Source organism: Phalaenopsis equestris, unplaced genomic scaffold (genome assembly GCF_001263595.1).
Source record: "Phalaenopsis equestris unplaced genomic scaffold, ASM126359v1 Scaffold000078, whole genome shotgun sequence".
Lineage (NCBI taxonomy): Eukaryota > Viridiplantae > Streptophyta > Magnoliopsida > Asparagales > Orchidaceae > Phalaenopsis > Phalaenopsis equestris.
The window spans coordinates 124,319-149,399 of NW_018164520.1; the positions used below are offsets into that span (position 1 = coordinate 124,319).

The following is a 25,081-nucleotide window of genomic DNA, read 5'->3' on the forward strand; positions in this document are numbered from 1 at the left end:
TCTAGACCTCAACCAAAAGTGAGGTCAACATACTACAAGTTATAACTATATATGAAGTTCGTTCACTTAAAAAATGCGGCACTGGTCTTTTCTTTTATTTTGTTGGCTTTGCAGTGTACAATATTTCGATTGGCTAAATTCAGTGTGTCCTACCTCATGGGTCAGTTCCTGATGAACTTCATTTGAACGAGCATATTCTACTCATCCAAATTCTAAGGAATGCTTATGTTATAACCCAAACATTGGAGCCCATAGCTATAGCTATGACAACCATCAAATCAAGTTTCTTTTCCAGCTTATAGTCTATGCCAAAATACTTATTTTCTTACGTTGGGCACAATCTACATTTAAAAATAACATTATTAAGATGATATAAAAATCTAGAAAATTTATTTTACAATAATATCTACTTACCAAAAGCTTCTTCGAATGCATACATTATTTTCTAAATGGGATCACTTACCAACCTAGTTGCTCCTCACTTTAATTCCTTCCACAATTTCCAATCTTTTTTTAAATGATCCCAGTTGTCTTCAATTGAGTTTCTTGTATACTCTTTTTGTTCTTTCATGTAAATTTTTGGTTATTTTTTTAATATTTTTTTATTGAAATGTGTTGTGGGTGTATTATCTAATTCAATCTCCTTCAAGCGTAAATCACAAAAATTAATCTTGACCTCCCTCTCCCGAGTGGCTAATATACCACCATCCTTTTATTTTCCCTGCTAGTGATCTACAATAAATTGAAGTAATATAGTAATAAAGGTGGAAAAAGTAAGCTAAATTTTCCAAATGTAAAGGCAAGATTGCCAAGTTAATTAATCTAATGTATAATTTGAACCATATCGAAAACCCTTATTCAATATTTTTGCTGATAACATTCTCATCCTCAATGTATAAGAAGCTCACATATAACCTATTCACATAATTAAAATTAAAATAATCATATCAATAAAATACTTTTAATTCTAACTCCAACAACTGCAAGGCAATACACATTTTACACAAGAAATGGTTGAAGAACATCACAGTTCAAAAGGATATATAAATTAGTTCTTAAAGCTCACTGTCATTAAGATATTGTGAATTGTATCTTTAATATGCTTAATTTAATTTTTTAAATAAGAAAACCAAATTTAATTTGTTGATAAATTATTCCTTGCAATAATAGAGTTTATGAGATAGTTAAGGAAATACTTGATTTATAGGAAATCAAAATGATTAATATTATGTTGAGATGATAAATTTTTTGCATTCAGAGTTCTTCCAACACCTTGAAAAACATAATTATTTTAAGTGGCTATTTTTTGGTAAGGGATTGAGAGCTTTGGATCTTCTTATTATATTTTTCTTAAAATCATGGAAAATAATAATAGAGCTATGAAAAACTTTATCGAGCGAGGCTATAGGTAATGCATTTAGGTTGTATTGAGTGATGCTTGAGTTAATGTTGGGAATTAGGTTGAAATTTATTGATTTTTCACTAATGTGTGGAGCAATTAATAATAATAGATTGATCAGAGCAATGTTCCAAGTTAAAATTAGTAATGTTCTATTCATTATTAGTAACAATTGAAGGAAGAGGATCTAAAATGGATTTGAGGAATATAAGAGAGGAACGAGGGAGGTTGGGTGGAGGGTGATGGAGGAGGGGGTGAGAGGATTAGCATATGTTCTTCTTGGAATTGACACATATTGTTTTCTTTGTTTATTATTTCTATTAGTGCTCCTTCCTCATTTAAAGAGTTATCAATGGGAATATGTCCAGTGCTTTTCCATTAGTTGGTAAACAACAGATATTATGAGTAAAAAATATTGCAAACAACACAAGCTTCATGTTCAAAATCATAACAACTTTCAAAATAATTTTGGATCCATTGATTTTTATTGTAATTAAAGATGATAATGATGAGTTTGGGTTAACTATAACATAGATTGTGGCAAAAATTAGATACGATTTACATGTAGTGAATGTTATTGCTCATGTTTTGTATTATATGTGATACATCTCTTGTCATGTATTTTGTTATCCATGTATAGCTTACTATGTAGCCTTTACTGTAGTAATCTTCTATAAATATAGGATCTTGGAGAGTGCAAAGGGAAGAACTCTTTCTTAGCCTTTAGGACCCCTCTCTAGGATTCTCTCTTTTTTTAAGGATCTTTTCTTTTTTTTTCAAATCTCTCTCCTTTTCTCTTATGGCTTAGACTTTTGACTCTTTCTTTCTTATTTGGAGGGACATCATCTTCAAACTATATAATGCTTAGTGAATTCCACTTCTTCTTTGTTAAATTATTTTGTTCTCTCTTTCTTTTTCGGTGCTAATAGGAATAATTTGGGCATATTTCATAAACAAATTTATATGCAACAATATATTTTTTATTGCAATGATAAAAAAAAGAGATCTAATGATTTAAAGCTTAATTTAAGTATTTATTATTAGAAATTTAAGATGATTAGAATTACAATAACATTGGTGTTTTTCTTATAGCTCTACCATAGAAAAAACTTATAGATCTCCTCTTACCTATTGAGAATTCAATATTTTTTCTACATTAACGACTTTATTAATTTAACACACATAAATTAATAAAACATAACAAATAATCACAATTTGCATAAAATAAATAATACACATATAAATGATACAATTTATATATAAGTTCAAGATGAGGATTTGTATGCAGCCCCAACTGGTTTCTACAACTATGCACTTATTAATGAATGGGATTTCCACCATTCCTTGCTTGTTAGGGATTAATTCTTTATAACTGGCAACTTGATGAAAGTGGGGTCATCATTAGGATCCGGTATGATCCCTTTCAAAACAGATACTGGTAGATGATCTGCCTCTCCTTTGCTTGTACCATTGTAATTGATTGATGAAATTATATGATCATTGCTCTTCCCCCAAATTAGAGAGTAAAGTCCTATCATTATGACAATAGCCCCAAGAATTCTGAAATTTATAGATTTGTTAATAATATAACCTGATAATTTTATAAATAATTATATAAAATGAAATTTAACGTTTATTTTAGAGCAAGAATTTGTTATTTTTATCTTGATCAAAAGATCAATAATTAAAATCATATAAATAGTCTCTGCAAGCAGGAATTAGAACAGTTTTATGAACATCTTATCTCATATTGCATTGGCGATAAGCTATTGTAATGGCCACATATACTTTTTTTATTATTAATATACACCTAAATAAAAAGTTTGATTTTAGGAAATTTATGATCACATAAAACTTATGGTTCTTTCTAAGTATGTGTATGTTTTTTTTAGTTTTTGTTACAAGATTTTGATAGACTATGTTTCATACTCTTCATAAATCATTCACAAGAAATTTGATTGTCATTAAAATGATCATCACTAATGTTCTCTGTATAACTATTTTTGATTAGATAGCTGGTATGATATATTCTTTTTAGTTAGCCATTTAAATGAATATACTATATTATAGGTAATAATTAAAATCTATATTATCTAACTCAGTGTAAAAAAAAATCATGAAATTTTCAATGTTGGCTTTTATATATATATATATATATATATATATACACACACACACAAGCCACCTAATTCAATGTATTTACATAAAAAACAACTATACTTTACTTTCTGCATTCATTACACCAAAATACTATTTCATGTCACATAAAAAATATTACTATTTTAACATTTAAAAATTGACAGACATCTTCTAATGTATAGATAAGATGACATATATGTAAGAAATTCAAGTTTAAGTGTTACATATGTAAATACATAAGAATTGAGTTGAATGTATATGTGTTAATCTTCCAATTTATATTTATATTTATACCTTCCTAGAGATATTTCCTCTGCTAGTATGATGGCACCCATAGCAGAAGTGAAGATCATGCTGAGAGGATTGAAGGCGGTCACAAAAACTGGACCCCTCTCCTTCATCACTTTCCCTTGCACATAGTAGGTAACCCCAGAGCATATTATACCCTGCATGCAGATATAACATCATTATTTATATTTCGATTTGATGCTTTATATATATGTGTGTGTGTGTGTGTGTGTGTGTGTGTGGAGATTAACGAACTTACAGTGTACACTGCACTTAATAACCTCAAATCAAATCCAATAATCCAGGGCTGCGCTCTTCCTCTTTCCATCACTAATGCGATAACAGTGTTTAGCACCACACCAATGGCGCATATCCAAACGCTTAAGGAGAGCTCAACAGGATAAACTTCCAATGTCTTATTCTGCAATAATAAAAACAAATACATATAATCATATATATATATGTATTAAAGTCCAATCACTCATGATAATATACATAATATATGTCACATAATTACTTGTAATATCAAGAAGGAAGACCATGCCACAGTGCTGATAAGCAGCATGAAAGTGCCACTGACCAAGTTGGTCCCTCCACCATGGCCCACCTGGTCAACACCTTGGGTGTTGTGCAGGGTCTCACTTTTTGACCAAATGGAGTTGACAATTGGTCCTCTATATAGTATCATCAAAGCTGCACCTGCTACAGTCACCACTGTGCCGATCAGCTTCGCTTGGCTACGTCTTTGTCTCAGCTTCAATTTCTCCATCCTAAATTTGATCAAATAATTATTAAATGAACGTTAGAAATTTGGCTCCAGTTTTGCTTATCATTTTACAGAGGTTAAATTAATTAGTTATTTATTTTCCTATAAATAAAAAAATAATAATTTGATGTATGTAGCTATGTTGCATGCATGGTGCATGGCAGGCTATTTGAAACTCTTTCAATGTATATGCTAGGAAAGATTTGGGTGGTATAAATGTAAGAAGTTAACATATATAATTACATAAGGAATTTACCGGAGAATAAGAGCAATTATGAAAGTAACTGCTGGAAGTATGTTGTAAAAAGAGGAAGTGAAGCTGGCAGAGGTCAATTTGTTTCCCATGTAATAAAAGTTCTGGTCTATCACAGGCCTGAAATTAAAGAAATATCACATCATTAAATTTATGTGGAAGATAATTAATATCAGTTAAATCAAACAAATAATTAAATTAAATTAGCAATCAGGTGGACGAGATTAACTAGTGTTTAAGGAAATAAATCATCATTAATTACTTACTCCATAATGGCTAGTCCCACTATCATGAGGAAGGTCATCGGGGTGAGCTTCGGTCTTCTTTTTCTGCACTTAAAATTAAGGGATAATTACGTAAAGATCATCCGAAACATTGATTTTTATAAATTAATAATGAATAATATTTTAGTCATATATTTTTCTCAAATTAGGATGAAATGTAAGTTTCTACTCTTCATTTTAACTATGTATTGTCCGTGAAAATATTTTAAATATTTTGGTAAAAAATATAAATGGACATAAGGAAAAGAAGTAGACTAAGGGTCTGTTTGGGGCAGCTGCAGCTTATTGAATGATCTGCTGATAAGCTCGGCGCGGTGACTATTATAAATTTTTTATTTTTTAGGAAAAATCAGACCGCTGCCAGAAAGCTGTCACCGCACCTATCTCACCTATCTCACCTAGATAGGTGCCGTGTGAAATCAATGTCATAAGCTGCCAAAACGCAATTTATTAAAACAGGTTAGGTGTATTTTAAAAACGCCACCACACCAAATAAGCTGCCCCAAACAGTTTATAAATGACAAAATTTATAATCTACTTTGCAATAAATAATTATTTGAAATCTTTGTCATTTTAAAATAGGAATTTACATACATACCACTCAATTCGATTGTAGCACACATGCCTCCTTTTTTACAAGCTAAAATGCTGGTATTTTTGATGTTATAGGAAATATTTGTGTGGTATAAATGCAAAAAGTAAAGTTTAAGTGTTAGATATGTAAATACATAGGAATTGGGTGATATGTATCTACATGCTTAATTGCTAGAAGAAAAAAAAGGAATGATGATAACCGAAATTTAGTTAAGATGAGATTTTATATTATTGAATTTATTTTGACATAAGTACAATATAATATATATGTATATATATATATATGTTAAAATTTAATTATAATTAAGCTTAATCTCTCCCCAAACAATATCATATTTATATGTAATCATATAATTAATTAAGTATTATAAGAATACCTTTCAAACCAGAATGCAAAAGGAGCGAGAACAACAGCAGCAACAGCGTTTCGATAAACAACAAGAACGAAGTGGTTCATTCCACGCTTAAGAGTTGCAGTAGCAATAATGGAAGAACAGGCAAAACCAAACTGCAGCAAAACCATGGCGACATATGGCTTCACCTTCTTCAACAAGTTACTACCACCTTCTCCTTCCACAGTTGTCATCGTCATGCATACAAAACCCTAATTTTTTTTAAGCTTTGAAAGTAGTGCTCAGGTATGCAGGATATGGTTGTTGTTACATTCATGTGTATTTATAGTTCGAGAAAGAGAGGTCATATGGAGCGTTCTCTATCATCTTTGATTTTCTTTCTCTATAAAGTCAACCTTGGGTTGTATTAGAGGAAAAATATTATGTATCTTATGTTCGGATGATGGTCTGGATGCTGTCATGTTGCCACTGTATAGGCGTGCGGTTGTCGCAGGTAACAATTTCTAATAGTAGAGGCAAACTTCTTACTTAATGGTCTCCTTAATTAACTTTCTATTTAATCTAGTATTAATATGTATTAGCTAGTGTATATAAATGTTCTCTCTCTTTTTATATATCTATATATATATATATGTATGTATGTATGTATGTATGTATGTATGTATGTATACAAAATATTTGAATTAGAATGTGTTTGTAAGAAATTTGATGAGGATGAAAGTTAAATGTATGAAACTTATATCGAGTTGAATTGATTATATCATTATTCAATACTAGAATTTATGTTGCATTTATCTTGAAGTAAATCAATGGTTCTAAGTTTCATTATGATAAAATTTGATCATTAGATCTAATTAATTAACAATTTTTTCACAGAGAGAGAGAGAGAGAGAGAGAGAGAGAGAGATTTTGTGGCTGTAATTAATGCATTGTCTTTAAATCTCTTGTTTCCATTTGGAATCCAGTGTAGTTACTGGTCTATGATGCAATTTTGTGATTAATTAATTAGTGTAGTGGTTAAATTAGTGCTTGATGAAGATGCATGGTGCGTTCATTTAAGGATGGCAATGTGGAAGGTTGGAGGGGAAGAGTAATGATTTTATTTACTTTGCGTATGCTAATTATGTGGCAGTGAAGAGATTTAATACATTTTGTGAGTTTAATTTATAGCCACAAGAAGAAAGGAAAAGCAGCAGAATTAGTTAGTTTTTTAGTCACTTATAATGTTGTTCATGACATTGTAAATTAGTAATTATATGATTTTAATTGTGTGGCTGAGAAATTTTACATCTTTGTTCTAAGTGCTTGCTTAGGGGGAAGCTTTGACATCGACTGTAATTCAATTTTTAATAAAAAAATGTTCAATCTTTAAATGTCAATATATATATATATATATATATTGTTAAGTAAATCTAAAATTTGATGTGGATTAAAGTTAATTTAGAAAATAATTATGGCAAGCTGAAATAAGTCAACTTCGATGAACGCTGATGAATAAAAAAAATAAACTTGAAAATCAAATTGAGCATAAAACAAAATGATAGTACTAATCACTGATTATTTAGGCTTTATTGTGCGTTAAATTTAATTAGTATGATTTTTGTAGTATATTTTCTCTGATCTCTTTCTTAAGTTCAAATTAACATGCAGGTTCAGTAGGTGATAACTCCATTACTTAGCGGCATAATCACACGGCTGATTAACATAAGCACACGATGATTAATTAAATATTATTAGCCGAAATGATTTGATTAGTTTGGCGCATCGGAGTCTAGCCTGGATCCGAAATGCAGTGAATTTATGAAATAAAAGCTTGCATGTATGTGCAATTATTCGCGACATAGTGACTGAGGATGTAGTCTGTTAATGCAAGGTCGCGGTTCAAATCGTGCATATTGAGCTCAACTTTCCTGAAAAAAAAACTTGCATGAACGGATTCCATAGATTGAAAAAGAGAATTAATGTGAATTATTGCGTGATGGTAAGCAGTAGAAAGAAAATTGATTTTAATTTTAACTCAAAGTGTGATCTGATTAAAATAAACGAACCAAGAGCCAAGACTTTGAATTGAAATTTTTTGGGAGTTGATTTCGAGACATATGTGGATTGGCTTGAATTGGCTTGAGATCGACTTAAATTACTTTTTATTTATAAAAATTATATATAATGCTAAATAAAATCAAATATAACAAACTACTAGCCGGTCTCGAGTTGAAATAGATCCAAATAACTCAATTTGGGCCATCTTATTTAGATTTTGAGCTAGATCAAGCCGATTCAAAGCTGGAACGAATCCAAATAACCCTAATTAAGAAGATGATATCATAAAATTTGGGATAATGAAAACACAAGCATATATAATTGGTTATTATTTTTATATTAAAATATTAGTCTGGTCAACAACAATCATGTGGCATAAATATCTAACAAAACTAAGGCCTTCCATGTGGACAACTACATTTCAGTCTAGCAAAGGTTGGCTTTAAATTTTTATTAGACACATTACAACTTTCAGTTTCGTGTTGTCTTCATTCAAGTCAACAAAAGAGTCATTTGTTCACAACTGATGACCATGCAAACGTATACATGCATGGCGACTAAAATATTCATTTTTGTGGATTTAAATCCCATTATGGCTTAGTGTTCAATCAAAGATTGATTGAGGTGAGCCAAGATCACATAGGGCATGTCATCATCATGTTGATTATATTTGATTGGTCATTTTTTTGTCAAAAAAGTTGACCCAAGTTGAAATTGAATTTATTTGGTTGGGAGTTGGATTAACTAGTCAATAAATGTGTTATACTTGTGCTAACCAGTTAACTGGTTAGAGTCCAAATCCACCCAATTACGTGTCATCTAAATCCACACCACCCAATTATTATTTATTTACATATCAAACATCTACACTTTACTTTTTAAATTTATACCCCCTAAATCTTTCATATCACCTCCAAAAAAAAAAAAAAAAAAAAAAAAAAAAAGCAGTTGATCAAAATGAATCTGCCAACTGAGATAAACAGCACCCATGCAATTATCATGTTCAATTGTAACAAAACAGAACCCTACTTCACACAAAAGCTTACTTCATAAAAATTAAAACATTCAAAAGCTATCCTAAATACCAAGCAAACAGTTTAACAGCAAAGAGAGAGGTTTAAATAATGTGCCATGAAAGCAATTGAGAAGAATCACACAGTTTCTCACAGGATACATTATATATAAACAATTGTGATTCAAAGAAAGGGAACTGCAAACATTAGAATACATGCAGAATCTTTGAATACTGCAATAATTTAAAAAATGTTGAAAAGACTAATGCTGTAGAGTGAAGTATCACAAATATCAGAACAGCTTTAGCTTTTTCAAGAATTCAGGGGAGGGATTGAGAAAATAAAAAAAGAATACATATATGGAATTACCGTCACCTCGAACGAAGTCTTTAATGAATGAGGGCTATAATCATCGTAGTTGAGAGTATATAAATTAAGCTTCATTATATTAAGAGTAGCAGAAGGTATGGTTTGTCTTACTCATGGCCTGCAAGCAATATAAACAGCTCTTCATCAGTTATTGCTCCCAATTCCATAGCCCTCTCAAGACAAGTCAGGCCCCCACCGTCTTTAATCAATGTGTTCGCACCTCTGTGTAATGATATCACAAAATGATTTAAGAGAATAATAATAATCATAATAATAATAATAATTTAGTGTCTGTGTACGAGCGCGCGCCCACATGCTTGTCTGGAGCTGTTGAATAAAATATAAAATTGTTGCTTAGTGTCTATGTATGCGCACGCGCGCACGCGCGCCCGCATGCGTGTCTGGAGCTGTTGAATAAAATATAAAATTGTTGCTTTCAGAAGGATGCATAAGGGTTTTGAGGGATATTGTAATGAATTAGATCACAAATCTACTAAACAAAATGTTGAAGATTGAAAAAGATGGACAATGATAGGAGAAATAATGTTTTGCACCAATAATTAAAAACAAAGATGATACTCAAACTTCATAAAATAAAATCATGTGAATGAGTGAAGGAACAAAGGCTTCGAAGAAAAATACACCAATTTTGGAGAATAATACCGTTTCATGCCAATTAGGTCTATCATAGAAGTGATTTTTGTGTTAAGACAATCTAAAGGAATATGATCCAAGTACCATGAGAGTTCATCTAAAGTATTTTAAGACAAAAATGTGTCCATCAAACATATGTATAATGAAGTGTTAATTAATATTACTGATTATGTAGTGACCAAAAGTTCTGATTATCGCAGTTTTATATTTGTGTATGCATTTTACATCTGATATAGATTAGTTTTAATTAATAATCTAAGCATCAAATTGCATAAAATAAAATCTAAAAATTTCATGTGTCTAATAATGAAGGGATGCTCTCCACCACCTCACGGTACAAAGACTGCAGCTAAATGTGAAATGTCTCAATGTCTTTTAAGTGAGTACCTTCTAATTAGATATTTAGCAAGCAAATCATTCTTTCTGAAGATAGAACAGTGAAGAGGGGTTCTTCCTTCGAAATCCTTTTTATTTATGTCGGCACCGAACTGTAGCAGGAGTTCTACCATGACAGGATTACCAATATAGCATGCTAAATGCAGTAAGGAACAACCCTCCGGAATGTTCGTAGATCCGATGGCTCTTATCCCATCAAAAACAGTATTAGGATTAGCATCACACACCACAAGGAGCCGATACATGGCTCGGATATTACTGCTCTTAACTGCTTCCCAGCTGCGGAGGTTGACCGGAGGAAGATCAGGCTGGTTATCCTCCTTGGAAATCATAATCTTCTCTACGTACTGCAATGCACAATAAAATGTGATTCAGTTCAGATTAACTTTTACATACAATTCACGGTTATGACAAATACCTTTGATTGTATAAATTTTTCTTTTACAGAAAAAGCATCTCTAGCACTTGGTTTGCGGTTGAACAAGGAATTTCCATTTAAATCATCCAATCTGACAATTTCACAGCATCAATTTTACCAAATTAGAAAAAAATATCAGAAAAAGTATATGAAAATACAGCTAGTTATTCTTCTAAGAGGTTTGAGATTGAAGGAAATAACATGAATTCCATTTATTCAAGAAAAACTGCAAAAGATAAATTAACATCCCATTAATTCCTTGTAAGCAAATTCTTATTGCAAGTTATACTTCCAAGGTTTCCAAATAATTTTTCAAGTAACTAAAACAGGTATCTTCCTGCAAACACCAAATTTCTATACATGGATGTTTTGAGTGTTTTTAAAGCAAATTAATTTATTAAAAAAAATAAAAATATGCAGATAAATCACTAAACAAACATGTTTTTAAAATAAAAAAAGAAAAAAAATGAACCCAAATAAGTCCTAAGGGGCCATTTGGGATAACTTTTGTTTTTAAAATTTCATTTTATTTTGTTTATATTTTGATTTGAAACAAAACATGTTTAACAATATAATTAAAATGTTATTATTTTTAAAAACACTCAAAACACCTAAATTATTTTGACTGTTTTCAAAAACATATTAATTTATATTTAGAAAAAAATTATAATAACACGTAAAAAACACTCTAAACGAATATTTTTTTTAAAATAAAAGAAAAAATAAAAAAATAATAATAAAATAAAATTGATCCAAACAAGCCCAAAGTAAATATGTATGGCAAATGTTGAAGTAATCGTGCAAAAATAAAGAATAGAATGTTCATCACTAAATTCATGTTGCATGTTTACAATAAAACTCTAAATATTATGAAAATTTTCCATAGTTAGAATTCCGTGTATGGAAACCAAATAACCACATAAGCAATACAAAAAAAAAAAAACTTCCGGTCGTTTAATTCAAAAAAAGTTATATCAGGATACTTTGACCAAAAAAGTGGTCAATATCACTCATCTTAAAACAGATCAAAATTTTCTTTAGATCAGTATATCTTGATATACTTTTTTTCCCATTGGCTGCTGGCTGGGTAAACAATCCCAGATAGCAATGAGTTGGATTTCTAACAAAAACTAATAAATACAAATTAGTTTTCATAAAACGTTTTTTTAAAATATGAAATTTATCAGCACAACATTTTGGCCAAGTTGTCATTATCCAGATACATGTATCATTAAGATGGTTTTCCAAGTGCATTTTAAAAAAAGAGATTTATTTTGAATCAACAATTACTCATAACTGTATCTGAAGAAAATTGCTCCCACTTATGAAAAAAATTTACCGACGTTGCACCCAATTCATATGTATTTACATTTCTCACACCAAAACATACATATTAACATACATAGCTCTTTAATGCTTTAAATCTATGCATGAAAAGGAGCATTTCACTTTTAAAAAGTAATAATTTTCTATGTAATATTTAAGATTTGAGTGCTACGCAAGTAAATATGAAAGTTTAGGTGTGAGATATACAAATATATAAGAATTGTGCTATGCACGTGAATGGCCCCAAAAAAATTTGTGCAGGCTTACCTTTTTCCCATCTGCCCATATTGTAAATTTTGAAGGACAACAACGTTTAGTTAGCAATAAGTTGATGACTATATAACACCCTGACAAATAGAAACTAAATGTAATATTTGCAATTTATTTATTTATTTTTGTTAAAATGCAATCTTTCTACATCATATGAATATTTGAAATATAAAAATTTCATGAGAATCTTTTGCATAGAAATTTTACCTCTTATCATGAAGAAAAAGTGCTTCTTCCCACACCGAATTGCAGTAAGAATTACCCAAAGCTTGAAATAAATCCATGATGACTGGTTCCCATACTTTTACATCTAACGTAAGAGATCTGACCTAAATTAATCATGAATAACTTTTATGAAATGCAAAATAAACTAATTATAAGGAAATTCCTCAGAGATTCAAGAATAGTCTAGCTACTAATAAAATCCAACACGAATTAAAATAAATCATTCATGCTAATAATAAGAATGATAAGATCGATATATTATAAAACTACAAAGTATGTATTAATGAAAGGTTATCTAAGAGTGACAATGAGAATAGAAGTACATGAAAATAAATTTGTAACAAACATATATTTTGGTAGTTTGATAACACAACGAAGGCTAAGAAATCCACCAATAAACGAGCAAATAAAATTAACAAGAAAGGATTAAGAAGGTAAAGTGATAGATCAAAATAACATGTATAGAAGGTCCTCACGAAATGCTCAACATGAATAACTAACCATTTTTAGATTTTAAATTCATTAAAACAATTTAAAACAATGTGTAAACTCTTTCATCCCAATAATTACTTAATTTGATTGCTCGCATATTGCATAGCCAAATGATAGGAACTTCGCCAGAAATTAGAGCAAAATAAACTATTTTTTTTAACCAGCACAAAACAACACAATCAAAACGTATAAACGAAAATCATCTATAATTCGAGAGGCATCTCTCCCAAATCCTAATCCTAAGATTCAATACATCAATCAGACACATCACATAACTTAACCCTAAACATATTAAACCCTATTTATACCTTACAATAATAACTAAGAAATGACTAAATTGCCCTTTCAGTCTTACGACTAACATAAGTTTTCAAACTAGTTTGGCCGGCTAGGCATCAACTTTTAGTGGCGCATGAGGTGGATGGTGTAGTTGATGTCGGTCTAACATTACTCCCCTCCCAAAAGACACATTGTCCTAAAAATGAAAGAGAAGAAACTCCTGTTGGATCAAGTCGTACGACCCCCACTCATAAACTGACTTGAGTCTGCCTCTCACTGTCAGCACTAGACTGAAATAAGTGATGGGCCATTAACACGGCATGAGGACTGCATCTAACCCATAGCTTGAAGCATCTGTCCCTACAATGAATGATTGGTTGAAATCAGATACAGACAGCATTTGTACACTCGTCATGGCCTTTAACTTCTCAAAATCTTGGGTCACCGCTTCCCCCTAATGAAAGTTATCCGTCTCCAATAGCCACCCAATTGAACTGTAACCCTTCACGAACTTCCGGTAGTATCCTGCAAATCCCAGAAATTCTATCAACACCTTCAAAATCTTAGGTAGTGGCCAATCCAACAAAGAAGCCACATTCGATGGGTTTGTCGACACCACGAGTATCGTCAACACCTTCAAAGGATTAATGTGGTCCTTGAACGAATGACCGTGTAGCATCTCAATTTTTTCTCTATGCTCCATAACATACCCTTCCTGCTCGTGTAAATGCTCTTCCGAAATAGTTCTGAAATGCTCCAACAACTGTTCTTTCAATTCTTCCTCTGTTATGATTAGTTGATATTGTTCTCTCCATTGACACCACGCTAAAACCTTCCCTTCTAAACACAAGGCGCGACCATCAATTTTTTTTCCTCTGTCAGCTCATTCGCAGCAAATTATCTCTCCATGCAATAAACCAAACTATAGGCATCTTCTCCTCTGAACCTTCAGCTTCCTTAGACTTGAGCCTCCTCTCCAATTTTCTCGACTGAAGCTCATTCCACCCTCCTCAACCCATATTGATTTCCCCATAAGTTTGGCTTCCCCGATAATTAGCTAGGTCGTCCCCATTGGCTCTTGATCTATTGAGAAGGTTGTCATAATAAAAGAAAACTGGCGCAGCTGGATGCAGTCCTCTGTCGGGGTCCCACCAATCATGGTCCCCAGTTCCAGGCTGAAATGCTTCGAACCAATTTTATCTAGCCTCGAATAGCACACCATCTCATTCTGCTTGCCTCCACTCGTACCAAACCTTCAAATGTCATGTAATTTTCTCTAGATGTTGCTATTTGAATCTGCTCGGGACTCTTTCACTTGATCCTGCTTGCTTCCGTTCGTGTCAACTGCCTAGATGTCACACTAGTCCTTTTAAACGTTGCGGCTAGAGTTCACTCTGGATTCATTTGCTCGATCCTGCGGCTCAAGATTCGCTTAAATCAGTGGTGTTACCTTGATGCCGATCGAATCCTTCTAATTGTTGCTGCTCGCTTGCGCCCCAAAAGTTGGCGCTCGATCTTATAATGAGTGGCGGCGGTTTTTCATGAAACTCCACAGTATTCTTCATCATTTCTCACAGGGCCATGAATCTCCTTTCATGGATGATAACCGTCCTTCTATTGTCGATAAACACTCCTCTACTCAAGATCTGATTTGGCTCAACTTTCCTTGTAATTCCTCCTCAATGCATCTATTTTTTTGGTAATCATTACTCCCAGAAAGGTTTTCAATCACAAAGGCAAAACTCTTGTACACCACGATCACGAGGTTCAGTCACAAAGGCGACTATATCACAAGGTTCGGTAACGAAGGCTATCCCGTCGTTCTGCAATGTATAGTGATCTCATCGTTGGCTTCCCAACTGCTCGAATTGTTGGGAAGATGCAGTCCTCATGCCTATTTATACAAGGTTCGGTCACGAAGGCATGCGATCTCTCCCAAATCCTAACCCTAAGATTCAATACATCAATCAGACACATCACATAACTTAACCCTAAACATATTAAACCATATTTATACCCTACAATAATAACTAACAAATGACTAAATTGCCCTTTCAGTCTTACGCCTAACATAATTTTTCAAACTAGTTTGGCCGGCTAGGCATCAACTTTTAGTGGCGCATGAGGTGGATGGTGTAGTTGATGCCGGTCTAACATTACTCCCCTCCCAAAAGATACATTGTCCTAAAAATGAAAGATAGGAAACTCCTGCTGGATCAAGTCGTATGACCCCCACTCATAAACTGACTTGAGTCTGTCTCTCACTGTCAGCACTAGACTGAAATAAGTGATGGGCAATTAACACGGCATGAGGACTGCATGTAACTCATAGCTTGAAGCATCTGTCCCTACAATGAATGATTGGTTGAAATCAGATACCGACAACATTTGTACACTCGTCATGGCCTTAAACTTCTCAAAATCTAATGAAAGTTATCCGTCTCCAACAGCCACCCAATTGAATTGTAACCCTTCATGAACTTCCGGTAGTATTCTGCAAATCCCAGAAATTCTATCAAAGCCTTCAAAATCTTAGGTAGTGGCCAATCCAACAAAGAAGCCACATTCGATGGGTTTGTCGACACCACGAGTATCGTCAACACCTTCAAAGGATTAATGTGGTCCTTGAACGAATGACCGTGTAGCATCTCAATTTTTTCTCTATGCTCCATAACATACCCTTCCTTGACTAATGTAAGAAATTGCTTGTGTAAATGCTCTTCCGAACAACTGTTCTTTCAATTCTTCCTCTGTTATGATTAGTTGATATTGTTATCTCCATTGACACCACGCTAAAGCCTTCCCTTCTAAACACAAGGCGCGACCATCAATTTTTTTTCCTCTGTCAGCTCATTCGCAGCAAATTATCTCTCCATGCAATAAACCAAACTATAGGCATCTTCTCCTCTGAACCTTCAGCTTCCTTAGACTTGAGCCTCCTCTCCAATTTTCTCGACTGAAGCTCATTCCACCCTCCTCAACCCATATTGATTTCCCCATAAGTTTGGCTTCCCCGATAATTAGCTAGGTCGTCCCCATTGGCTCTTGATCTATCGAGAAGGTTGTCATAATAAAAGAAAACTGGCGCGGCTGGATGCAGTCCTCTGTCGGGGTCCCACCCATCATGGTCCCCTGTTCCAGGCTGAAATGCTTCGAACCAATTTTATCTAGCCTCGAATAGCACACCATCTCCCACTCGTACCAAACCTTCAAATGTCATGTAATTTTCTCTAGATGTTGCTATTTGAATCTGCTCGGGACTCTTTCACTTGATCCTGCTTGCTTCCGTTCGTGTCAACTGCCTAGATGTCACACTAGTCCTTTTAAACGTTGCGGCTAGAGTTCACTCTGGATTCATTTGCTCGATCCTGCGGCTCAAGATTCGCTTAAATCAGTGGTGTTACCTTGATGCCGATCGAATCCTTCTAATTGTTGCTGCTCGCTTGCGCCCCAAAAGTTGGCGCTCGATCTTATAATGAGTGGCGGCGGTTTTTCATGAAACTCCACAATCTTCTTCATCATTTCTCACAGGGCCATGAATCTCCTTTCATGGATGATAACCGTCCTTCTATTGCCGAGAAACACTCCTCTACTCAAAATCTGATTTGGCTCAACTCTCCCTGTAATTTCTCCTCAATGCATATATTTTCTTGGTCATCATTACTCCCAGAAATGTTTTCAATCACAAAGGCAAAACTCTTGTACACCACGATCACGAGGTTCAGTCACAAAGGTGACTGTATCACAAGGTTCGGTCACGAAGGCTATCCCGTCGTTCTGCAATGTATAGTGATCTCATCATTGGTTTCCCAACAGCTCGAATTGTGGTTGTATCGCGTGGTCGGTGATGAAGGCGAAGCCCTGTACGCCGTGATCCCGTCATTGGCTTCCTATATATCAAATGCTCTAATAACAATTTGATGGAACTTTATATAAATTAAGGCTAAATAAAATATTTTTCTTCACCAACAACAAATAACACCATCCAAATGCATAAAATATAAACACCCATAATTTGAGAGGTAGATAATCTCTCCCAAACCCTAAAACTAAGATTCAAGACAACCTTCACACACATCACATAAATTAATCCTAAACATATTAAGCACTATTTATACACCACAGTAATAGCTAAGAAATAACTAAATTGCCATCGTAGACTTACACCTAACATAAGTCTTCAAACTATTTTAGCGGTCTTGGCGTTGACTTAGTGGGGCATGAGGCAAACGATCCCATAGGCGCTGGTCTAACACCAAGCCTCACCAACAATTTGATTTCCAAGTTGATAATTGAAGCATTCGCTCTACAACTAATTTAAGAACAATTAATAAATAGATTCTAAAAAATTAAGTGCATAATTACCTCTTCAAAATGGTATGATTCAAGTGCATATGTAAATTGCTTAGTTAACCACATTTGCATATAATACTCAAAATGTACAGATTTAACCAAACGATATAAAAAAATTATAACCAAATAAGATAGGGGCATTTACATACATACCACACAATTCCTTTGAATTTACATATCTAGCACCTAACTTTACTTTTTACATCAATACTACCCAAATCTTTCATCAAACATAAAAAATAGAACTATTTTGACTTTTAAAAGGCGCAGTACACCTTTTCATGCATAAGTTGAGTGGGATAAATGTAAAAATTAAGATTTGGGCGTTGGATATGTAAATAAGTAAGAACGAGGTGGTATGTATGTAAATCTTCAATCAGATTCGGACATTTGCAAGAAAAAAAATGTTTCTCTGCTATTCATAATCAATATTTGGTAGCCATGGTAAAAATAACCATATTGCACTTTTAGAAAATCTCACCTTTGATATATGTACACCAAAATTTCTATGAATCCCTGAACATTCGATGCACATAAGGATTCCAAGATTCAATGAAGCCCAGTCGGGCTCTGGAGCGCCACATTCTGCACAAGCTTCATTTCCTGGAATGCATCTGAGAATCTTAGAGACATTATCAAATCCCTTAGTATTCACTCCACCAGCCAGCAATGAAACTTCACAGCTGCCAGAGAACCTGCTATTATGCATATCGGTACTTCCCATCGAAAGCTGTGTGAAAAGAAATAACTCAACTAGTCAAGGTGTATCGATATATAGAAAGTAGATCACCAAAGGAAGATTTGCATGCATACCACTCAATTCTTATGTATTTACATATCTATCACTTTCAATTTTTACATACATGCCGCCTTGGCTATGCATATAAAGGTGTATTAAACTTTTCAAAACTTAAAAATGGTGGTATTTTTAATGTGATATGAAAAATTTGTGTGGTATAAATGTCAAAAGTAAAGTTGAGGTGTTAGATATGTAAAAATACATGGGAATTGGATGGTATACATAGGAATTGGGTGGTCTGCTTCAAGTTTAAGAAATTGCTTAAGCATAAGCATCCATAGAAACTAAAAAAGAATAAAAAGTTATCAATATTGGAAGAAATTTGGTGGAGAACCTGCTTTGTTAGTGAAGAATTCAGAAGTGATGCAATAACTCCTTTAATCTTATCAACCCAGTCCAACCTATCTGCTTCACTTTCCGCCTGTGCAAGCAAATGGTGGTATAAACATCTAAGTTTTAGAATAAACGAAACATCATGTACAAATAAATAGTAGATGTTGGCATCCCATTCTTCAATTTACTATAAAAGGTACAGATGAAAAAAAAATCATATATCGGGGGTTACCTGGAAAGTGTATGTATTAAGTGGTGAAATTATTCTGAAGCAAAATCTGAGATCTGTTTGTTCAGCATCAATCTTAATTGTTGAAGTATGAAGATCAAATGTACGACTCCCCATGTTATCTCCAACCTGAGAAGTTACTAGCTTAAAAATACATTTATATTAAATGACTAACTAAAATAAAAATATAGTAACAATTCTCAGGGGTTCTGTCCATAAAAGGACAAACTAAAAGAACTTTTAGAAGACAAATTAAAAATCAAATAAGACACTCAAATTTTTTGCTCTTTTGTTGTGATACCCAAAAATATAAAGAGGCAAGATCAAAATAATTTAAAAAACATTCATACCTCAATTTTCGTAAATCAAGAAAATACTAAAAACATTTTTTTAAAATTCATATTTTTCTATAATTATTTTGATATAGATGTATTGTCCATATATTAGCATATATGCCTTTATAAAATTAATTCATGAATACAAATAATTGCCCAAAGTCCATTTAATGTTACTGTTCATATGATTTAATTCACTGTGGATGCACAGTAATCCACAATTCCTCAATAGGACGCAATGGAGAAAAGGATTCATGTAGCTGATCCCACTTAGTGCAATAAAGCCTTGTTGTTGTAAAGATTTTATAATAGAATATTAGGTTTGGATGTATTATATCATTAAAGCACTAACTCAGCCATTCATTCATTTTCCGTAACTCCAGTCCGTGAAACAGAGAGCTTTGATGAGTTAGGGCAGAAGGGAAAGGAGAAGATTAGAGGATATTTTGGACTTAGGTAAGAATTTTGGTTTTAAGCACTGCTTTGACCATTTGTCGGTGGGTGAGCTGCTGAGTTGAACTGAAGCTTAGTACCAAGCTTCCTCCATAAGATCATCCAAAAGCGACTCGGAAACTTGACATCTCTATTAGAAGCAATGGTATCCCATGCAGTCTCACTATCTCCCTGAAATACAAGTCAGCTACATGTGATAGCTCTTATATCATGCAACAAGGTACGAAATGAGCCACTTACGAGAACTTATCAACCACTATCATCACCAAATCCTTATTTTGTTGACCTAAGAGGACCCAACGATAAAATTCATACTAATATCCACCCATGGTGCCTCTGGTACTAGTAATGGTGTGTATAGCCCTGTATTCTACTCTCAAGCTTTTGACTGATGACAAACTCTGCACTGGTTGGCATTCCTCTCCACATCTCTCATCAGTCTAAGCCAAAAAAAAATGTTACCTTACAGGTGCAGCTGTCTTGTCACAGCCAAAATAATCGGTTAATCCCCCATTGTGACTCTACTATATGATGGCTCTCTCAATGAAAATCTGAGGACACAATTTGTTCAGGGGAACATATAGTCATCAGATCCATGGTACTGTCCTGTAGGACTCTCCTGATGCTGATCCTCGCTATCTCCCTGAAATACAAGTCAACTACACGTGATGCATCTATTATCCTGTGGCAAGGTACGAAACGAGCTATCTTCAAGAACCTGTCAACCATTATCATCACCAAATCCTTATTCCTCTGTGTCCTAGGAAGACCCACAATGAAACCCATACTAACATCCATACATAGTTTGTGGTACTGGTAATAGTGTGTATAGTCCTATATTCTGTCTTCTGATTTTTGTTAGATGTCAAACACTGCACTGCCTGACATACCTCTCCACAAATCTCGTTAGTCTAGGCCGGAAAAAAATATTCCCTCACGAGTGTCTTGTTTATGCTAAAATGACATATTAATCCCCCGTTGTGACTCTCATGTATGATAGACTCTCTCAACGAAAATTTAGGGACACAACTTGTTATGGTGGAATAGATAGCCATCAAATTTGTGGTAGTGTTCTATAGGTCTCTCCTGACACTAAATCCCAAATCTCCTTGAAGTCCTTATTTGACTCTTATAGCTCCTTCACCATCTCGAATCCCACAACTCTAGCCTGCATGGAGGTGATTAGTAGTAAGTGGTGATGACTCAAGGCATTTGCTACTCATACCCGACTCCCTACCTTGTGCTTGAGCACAAACTGAAATTATGCCACAAACTCAACCTAGGAAGCATATTTGCCCTTCAACTTGACCTAATGATTCAAGAACCTCAGAGCCTTATGATCCGTGAATAAGATAAAATCGTTATTCAATAGGTAGTGACTCCAATGATTAAAAGCTCTCACAATAGCATGGAACTCTTTATCAGATGTTAAATACTTCCTCCATGAGTCACTCAACTTTTCCCTAAAGAAGCCTATGGGGTGTCAACCCTAGCTCAATACTGCTCCAATCCCTATATTAGAAAAATCTCATTCTACCTAAAACAACTAACTAAAATCTCGTAGAGCTAATACTAAGGCCCAAATTACTTTCTTCTTGAAGATGTCAATGTTGGACTGAGCTACCTTTGTCCACTGAAACTGCTCTCCTTTTAAGAGCTCTATCAGGGGAGTCGTAATGGTGTTGAAGCTCCTGATGAATCTCCTATACAAGGATGTCAGTACCAAAAATTGTCTCAGCTCTGTAAGTCCTGTGGGAGTATTGAACTCACAATAGCCTCTATAGTTATAAGGTTCATTGGATTTGATATACCTAAAAAGTATATATATGTTGTCATAAAGTCACACTTCTTCCAGTGTGCATATAACTTCTGCAACCAAAGAACCCCAATGACCATTCTTAGATGATACAAGTACTCCTTAGATTTGTTTTAGACTAGATTTCCTCAAAGTTACAACTACAAACTTTCCAATGTAAGCCTAGAATGCATGATTCATCAGCCTCATGAAAGTGTTAGGTGTGCCAAATAGCCCAAAGGGAATGAATATCCACTCATATAACTTATCTCTGGTCTTGAAGGTGGCCTTCTATTCATCCCCTGACCTCATCCTAATCTGTTGATATCCACTGCACAAATCAATTTTATAAAAGACAACGGCTCCATGCAACTGATCCAATAAGTCAACCAGGCGAGGTACAAAAAATATGTACTTAATGGTGATTTTATTGATAGCTCGACTATCAATATGCATCCTCCATGAACTATCCCTTTTAAGAACCATCAAAGCAAAAACAACACATGGACTGGTGCTCTCCCTCAGCAACCCTCTAGCAATAAGATCTTGCACCTGTCGTTGCAACTTCTCGTACTCAATTAGACTTAATCTGTAAGCAAGTCTGATAGGTAACACCGGTTCAGGGACAAGATATATAGTTTGTTGAATGTCTCTAAGTGGTGGTAGTCCCTCGGGTAAGCTATCGGTCATCAAATTTTGGAAGTCGTCTAGTAGTGCTTGCATCATCTCTAGTAGCTCGGGCTCCTCCTTAGTCCCCTCTAAGATGACTAAGGCCACCACCACTAGGGCCTCCCGTGCTGACTGCAAAAAGGTGGCACGTGGGGCCACAATTTCTTCTGTAACGTGAGTGTCTGCTCCTCCGGAATGACTAAAAGGCAAAAAAATTGTGATTCCCCTCCTTCGTGAATGTATAAGTGTTTTTGAACCCATCATGTTGAGTCTCACGATCAGACTGCTACGGTCTTCCCAATAAAATGTGACAGACATTCACGAGCACAACGTCACAACACATCTGATCCTTCAGTTATTCCCCAATAGAGAACTCTACCAAACATTGTTGATCCACACATATACCATTCCCCTTCTTAAACTAGGTTAGAGAATAGGGTTGAGAATGCTTCTGAGGAGCCAAACCCAACTTCTTTATCATAAAAGTTGAAACCACATTCTCAAAGCTCCCTCCATCAATAACAATGTCGCGTAGATTTTCTCTCACAGTAAACGGTGCGAAAATATGTTGTCTCAATCAAGAGTGAACCTTCTTTGGTTCATTGTGTAGAGCCCTCCTCACAATTAACATCTCACCCTCATCTCCATAAAGTCGATACTCCTCACCCTGCTCTCTTTTGCTACCTCCTCACTCACCTTCTCCACTGTACCCTAGTCGGTGAAAAAAACAACACTACTTGTAGGGAATGTATTTGTATCCAAGACACCTAAAGAATTTCCTAGCTGGAACTGTGCTAGGCGTGCTACAATTCTCAGGCTTTTTCCCACATTAATCAGTTGTCATTCCCCTGCCTAGTCTTCACAACTCCCCCAGGTGTGCTCCTATTGCTACGTCCAGCTCAAGATGGTCGTTGAATGGAGGTGGGTGTCTGCTCTGCTTCTATTATCTCCACCTTCATTGTCAAGGTCTGAACATCACCCAATGACTAACAAGGTTGTAGCTTAACAACATTATTGGTGGATGACTTTAGAACTCCCAAAAATCTTGCTTTAATGTGCTCAATTGGCTTTGGCAGCTCACATTTCGGCATAAACTGCTCAAACTCTGTCGTGAACTTTAATGATAATTGTCTTTGTTGTAGGTGGTGTAGTTTTAACATATTTTGACGTTAGTATAGGAAGAGGTACTTCCTATTTATCTCTTCCATTTTCTCCCAACTAGTGATATTGTTCCGACTTCTCTCTCTCTCTTCAGATTATTTAACTATACAGAGGCACTCTTTTTCAACTTTATAACTGCAAATATCACTCTCCTATCAATTGGCACATTCTTGTACTAAAAAATCATTTCGATAGTTTGCAACCAAACAATGAAGTCATTTGAATTGATTCTTCCCTAGAAAATTTGATAAGTGTATCTTCACTCCGAGATCTCACCATCCTCCAAAAGTAACCCTATCCCTTGGCCTCCTCTGATACTGAATCTTCAAACGTTGTAGCCTAATTCTCCACTTCACTGGAATCCTCTCTATAGAAAGGGTTCAACTTTCGTCGTCTCCATGAATCCTATTATCTCAATTAACAGTGATTTCTCTATTTAGCGAGTCTTTGCTGAAATCGGCGAATTTCCCATTGCATCTCTTCAATGGTAAGTTCTTGAATGGCATCCGACACTTGTCTCCTTGGTGGCATGGAAAGGGTTTAGATTTGGGAGGTGAAAGGGGGCGTGTGAGGCGGTTTAGAATGAGAAAAAAATTTGATGGCTGATTTGTAAAATCAACAAGAGGGGAAAGGGTTTTTGGGTGAAGTGTGATAACCCTAAGATAGACTAACTTTGATACCAAATGGCACTGGAGTTTAACCAAACACCGATAAAATACAAATATTATTGCTGAATTCAAATAGAAAATTGCAACAACACAAGTAAAAATCTGAAATTGCAACAAACACAATACACAACCTAGAACTAGGGTTGGATCGATGGTGTTGGCGATGTCGGCTAGGGGTTTGGAAGATGGCGCAGCAAGAGGGAAGGGAAAACAGCAGGTTTGCGAAATTTTTGGGGCTTTGTAGTAATTAAAGAGCAGCGGAAAAGGCGTTTCTAGGTGACGGCAGCAAGGAGGAAGGAGGGGCTGACTGGAAAGGTTGAGTTGAGACCGGCAGGCCGTCGTGATGAGGAAAAACATCAGTTGGGTGATTTTTCTTCGGGGTGGCAGCAAGGTGGGTGGCTAGGGGAAGTAAACTGGTGTAGGAAAGGGATGAGGATGGCATTAGAAAGATAAACACTATCTCGGAAATGAGATATAGTAGAAGCAACACTCGGAACCCTTGGATAAAGCTCTAGAAAGAAAAAGAGAGATGCTTGCGGTGGTCCAGAAATAAACAGCAAAAAACAGAAGCCTAAACACAACAAAGGCGAAATATATATGCCCTAGATATTTAGGAGTGACACCGCTCCAATTGGCCAGCAGTTTCCTGGCTTGGAGGGTCGGCCGACTCTTCAAAAATTTGGATGCGCCTAGATGTCCCACATAACAGGCAGACACTCGCGTCAAGG

At 34.7% G+C, this 25,081-nt stretch overlaps 2 protein-coding genes across 5 annotated transcripts in view; both read right to left on the reverse strand.

Annotated features, from left to right (window-relative positions):
• Positions 1-2,692: 2,692 nt before the first annotated feature.
• LOC110019777 (WAT1-related protein At2g37460-like) lies at positions 2,693-6,294 on the reverse strand. The gene is made up of 7 exons (XM_020717599.1): positions 6,101-6,294; positions 5,112-5,174; positions 4,849-4,965; positions 4,344-4,596; positions 4,086-4,247; positions 3,833-3,984; positions 2,693-2,959 (listed from the first exon to the last, which is right to left on the reverse strand). Exons 1-7 carry the CDS (start codon positions 6,244-6,246, stop codon positions 2,758-2,760), a joined length of 1,095 nt encoding a protein of 364 aa, XP_020573258.1. The 5' UTR covers positions 6,247-6,294; the 3' UTR covers positions 2,693-2,757.
• Positions 6,295-9,229: 2,935 nt separating this feature from the next.
• LOC110019775 (ADP-ribosylation factor GTPase-activating protein AGD4-like) overlaps positions 9,230-25,081 on the reverse strand; it is a 48,053-nt gene continuing 32,201 nt past the window's right edge. For 3 of the 4 annotated variants that reach the window (XM_020717596.1, XM_020717595.1, XM_020717598.1), the window contains 7 exons: positions 19,276-19,401; positions 19,045-19,131; positions 18,393-18,641; positions 12,770-12,891; positions 10,967-11,057; positions 10,540-10,895; positions 9,230-9,720 (listed from right to left, as the gene is read on the reverse strand). In XM_020717596.1, the coding sequence (XP_020573255.1) occupies positions 9,606-9,720; positions 10,540-10,895; positions 10,967-11,057; positions 12,770-12,891; positions 18,393-18,641; positions 19,045-19,131; positions 19,276-19,401 (1,146 nt within the window). In that variant the 3' untranslated portion in view covers positions 9,230-9,605. The other variant, XM_020717597.1, reaches the window with a different exon arrangement.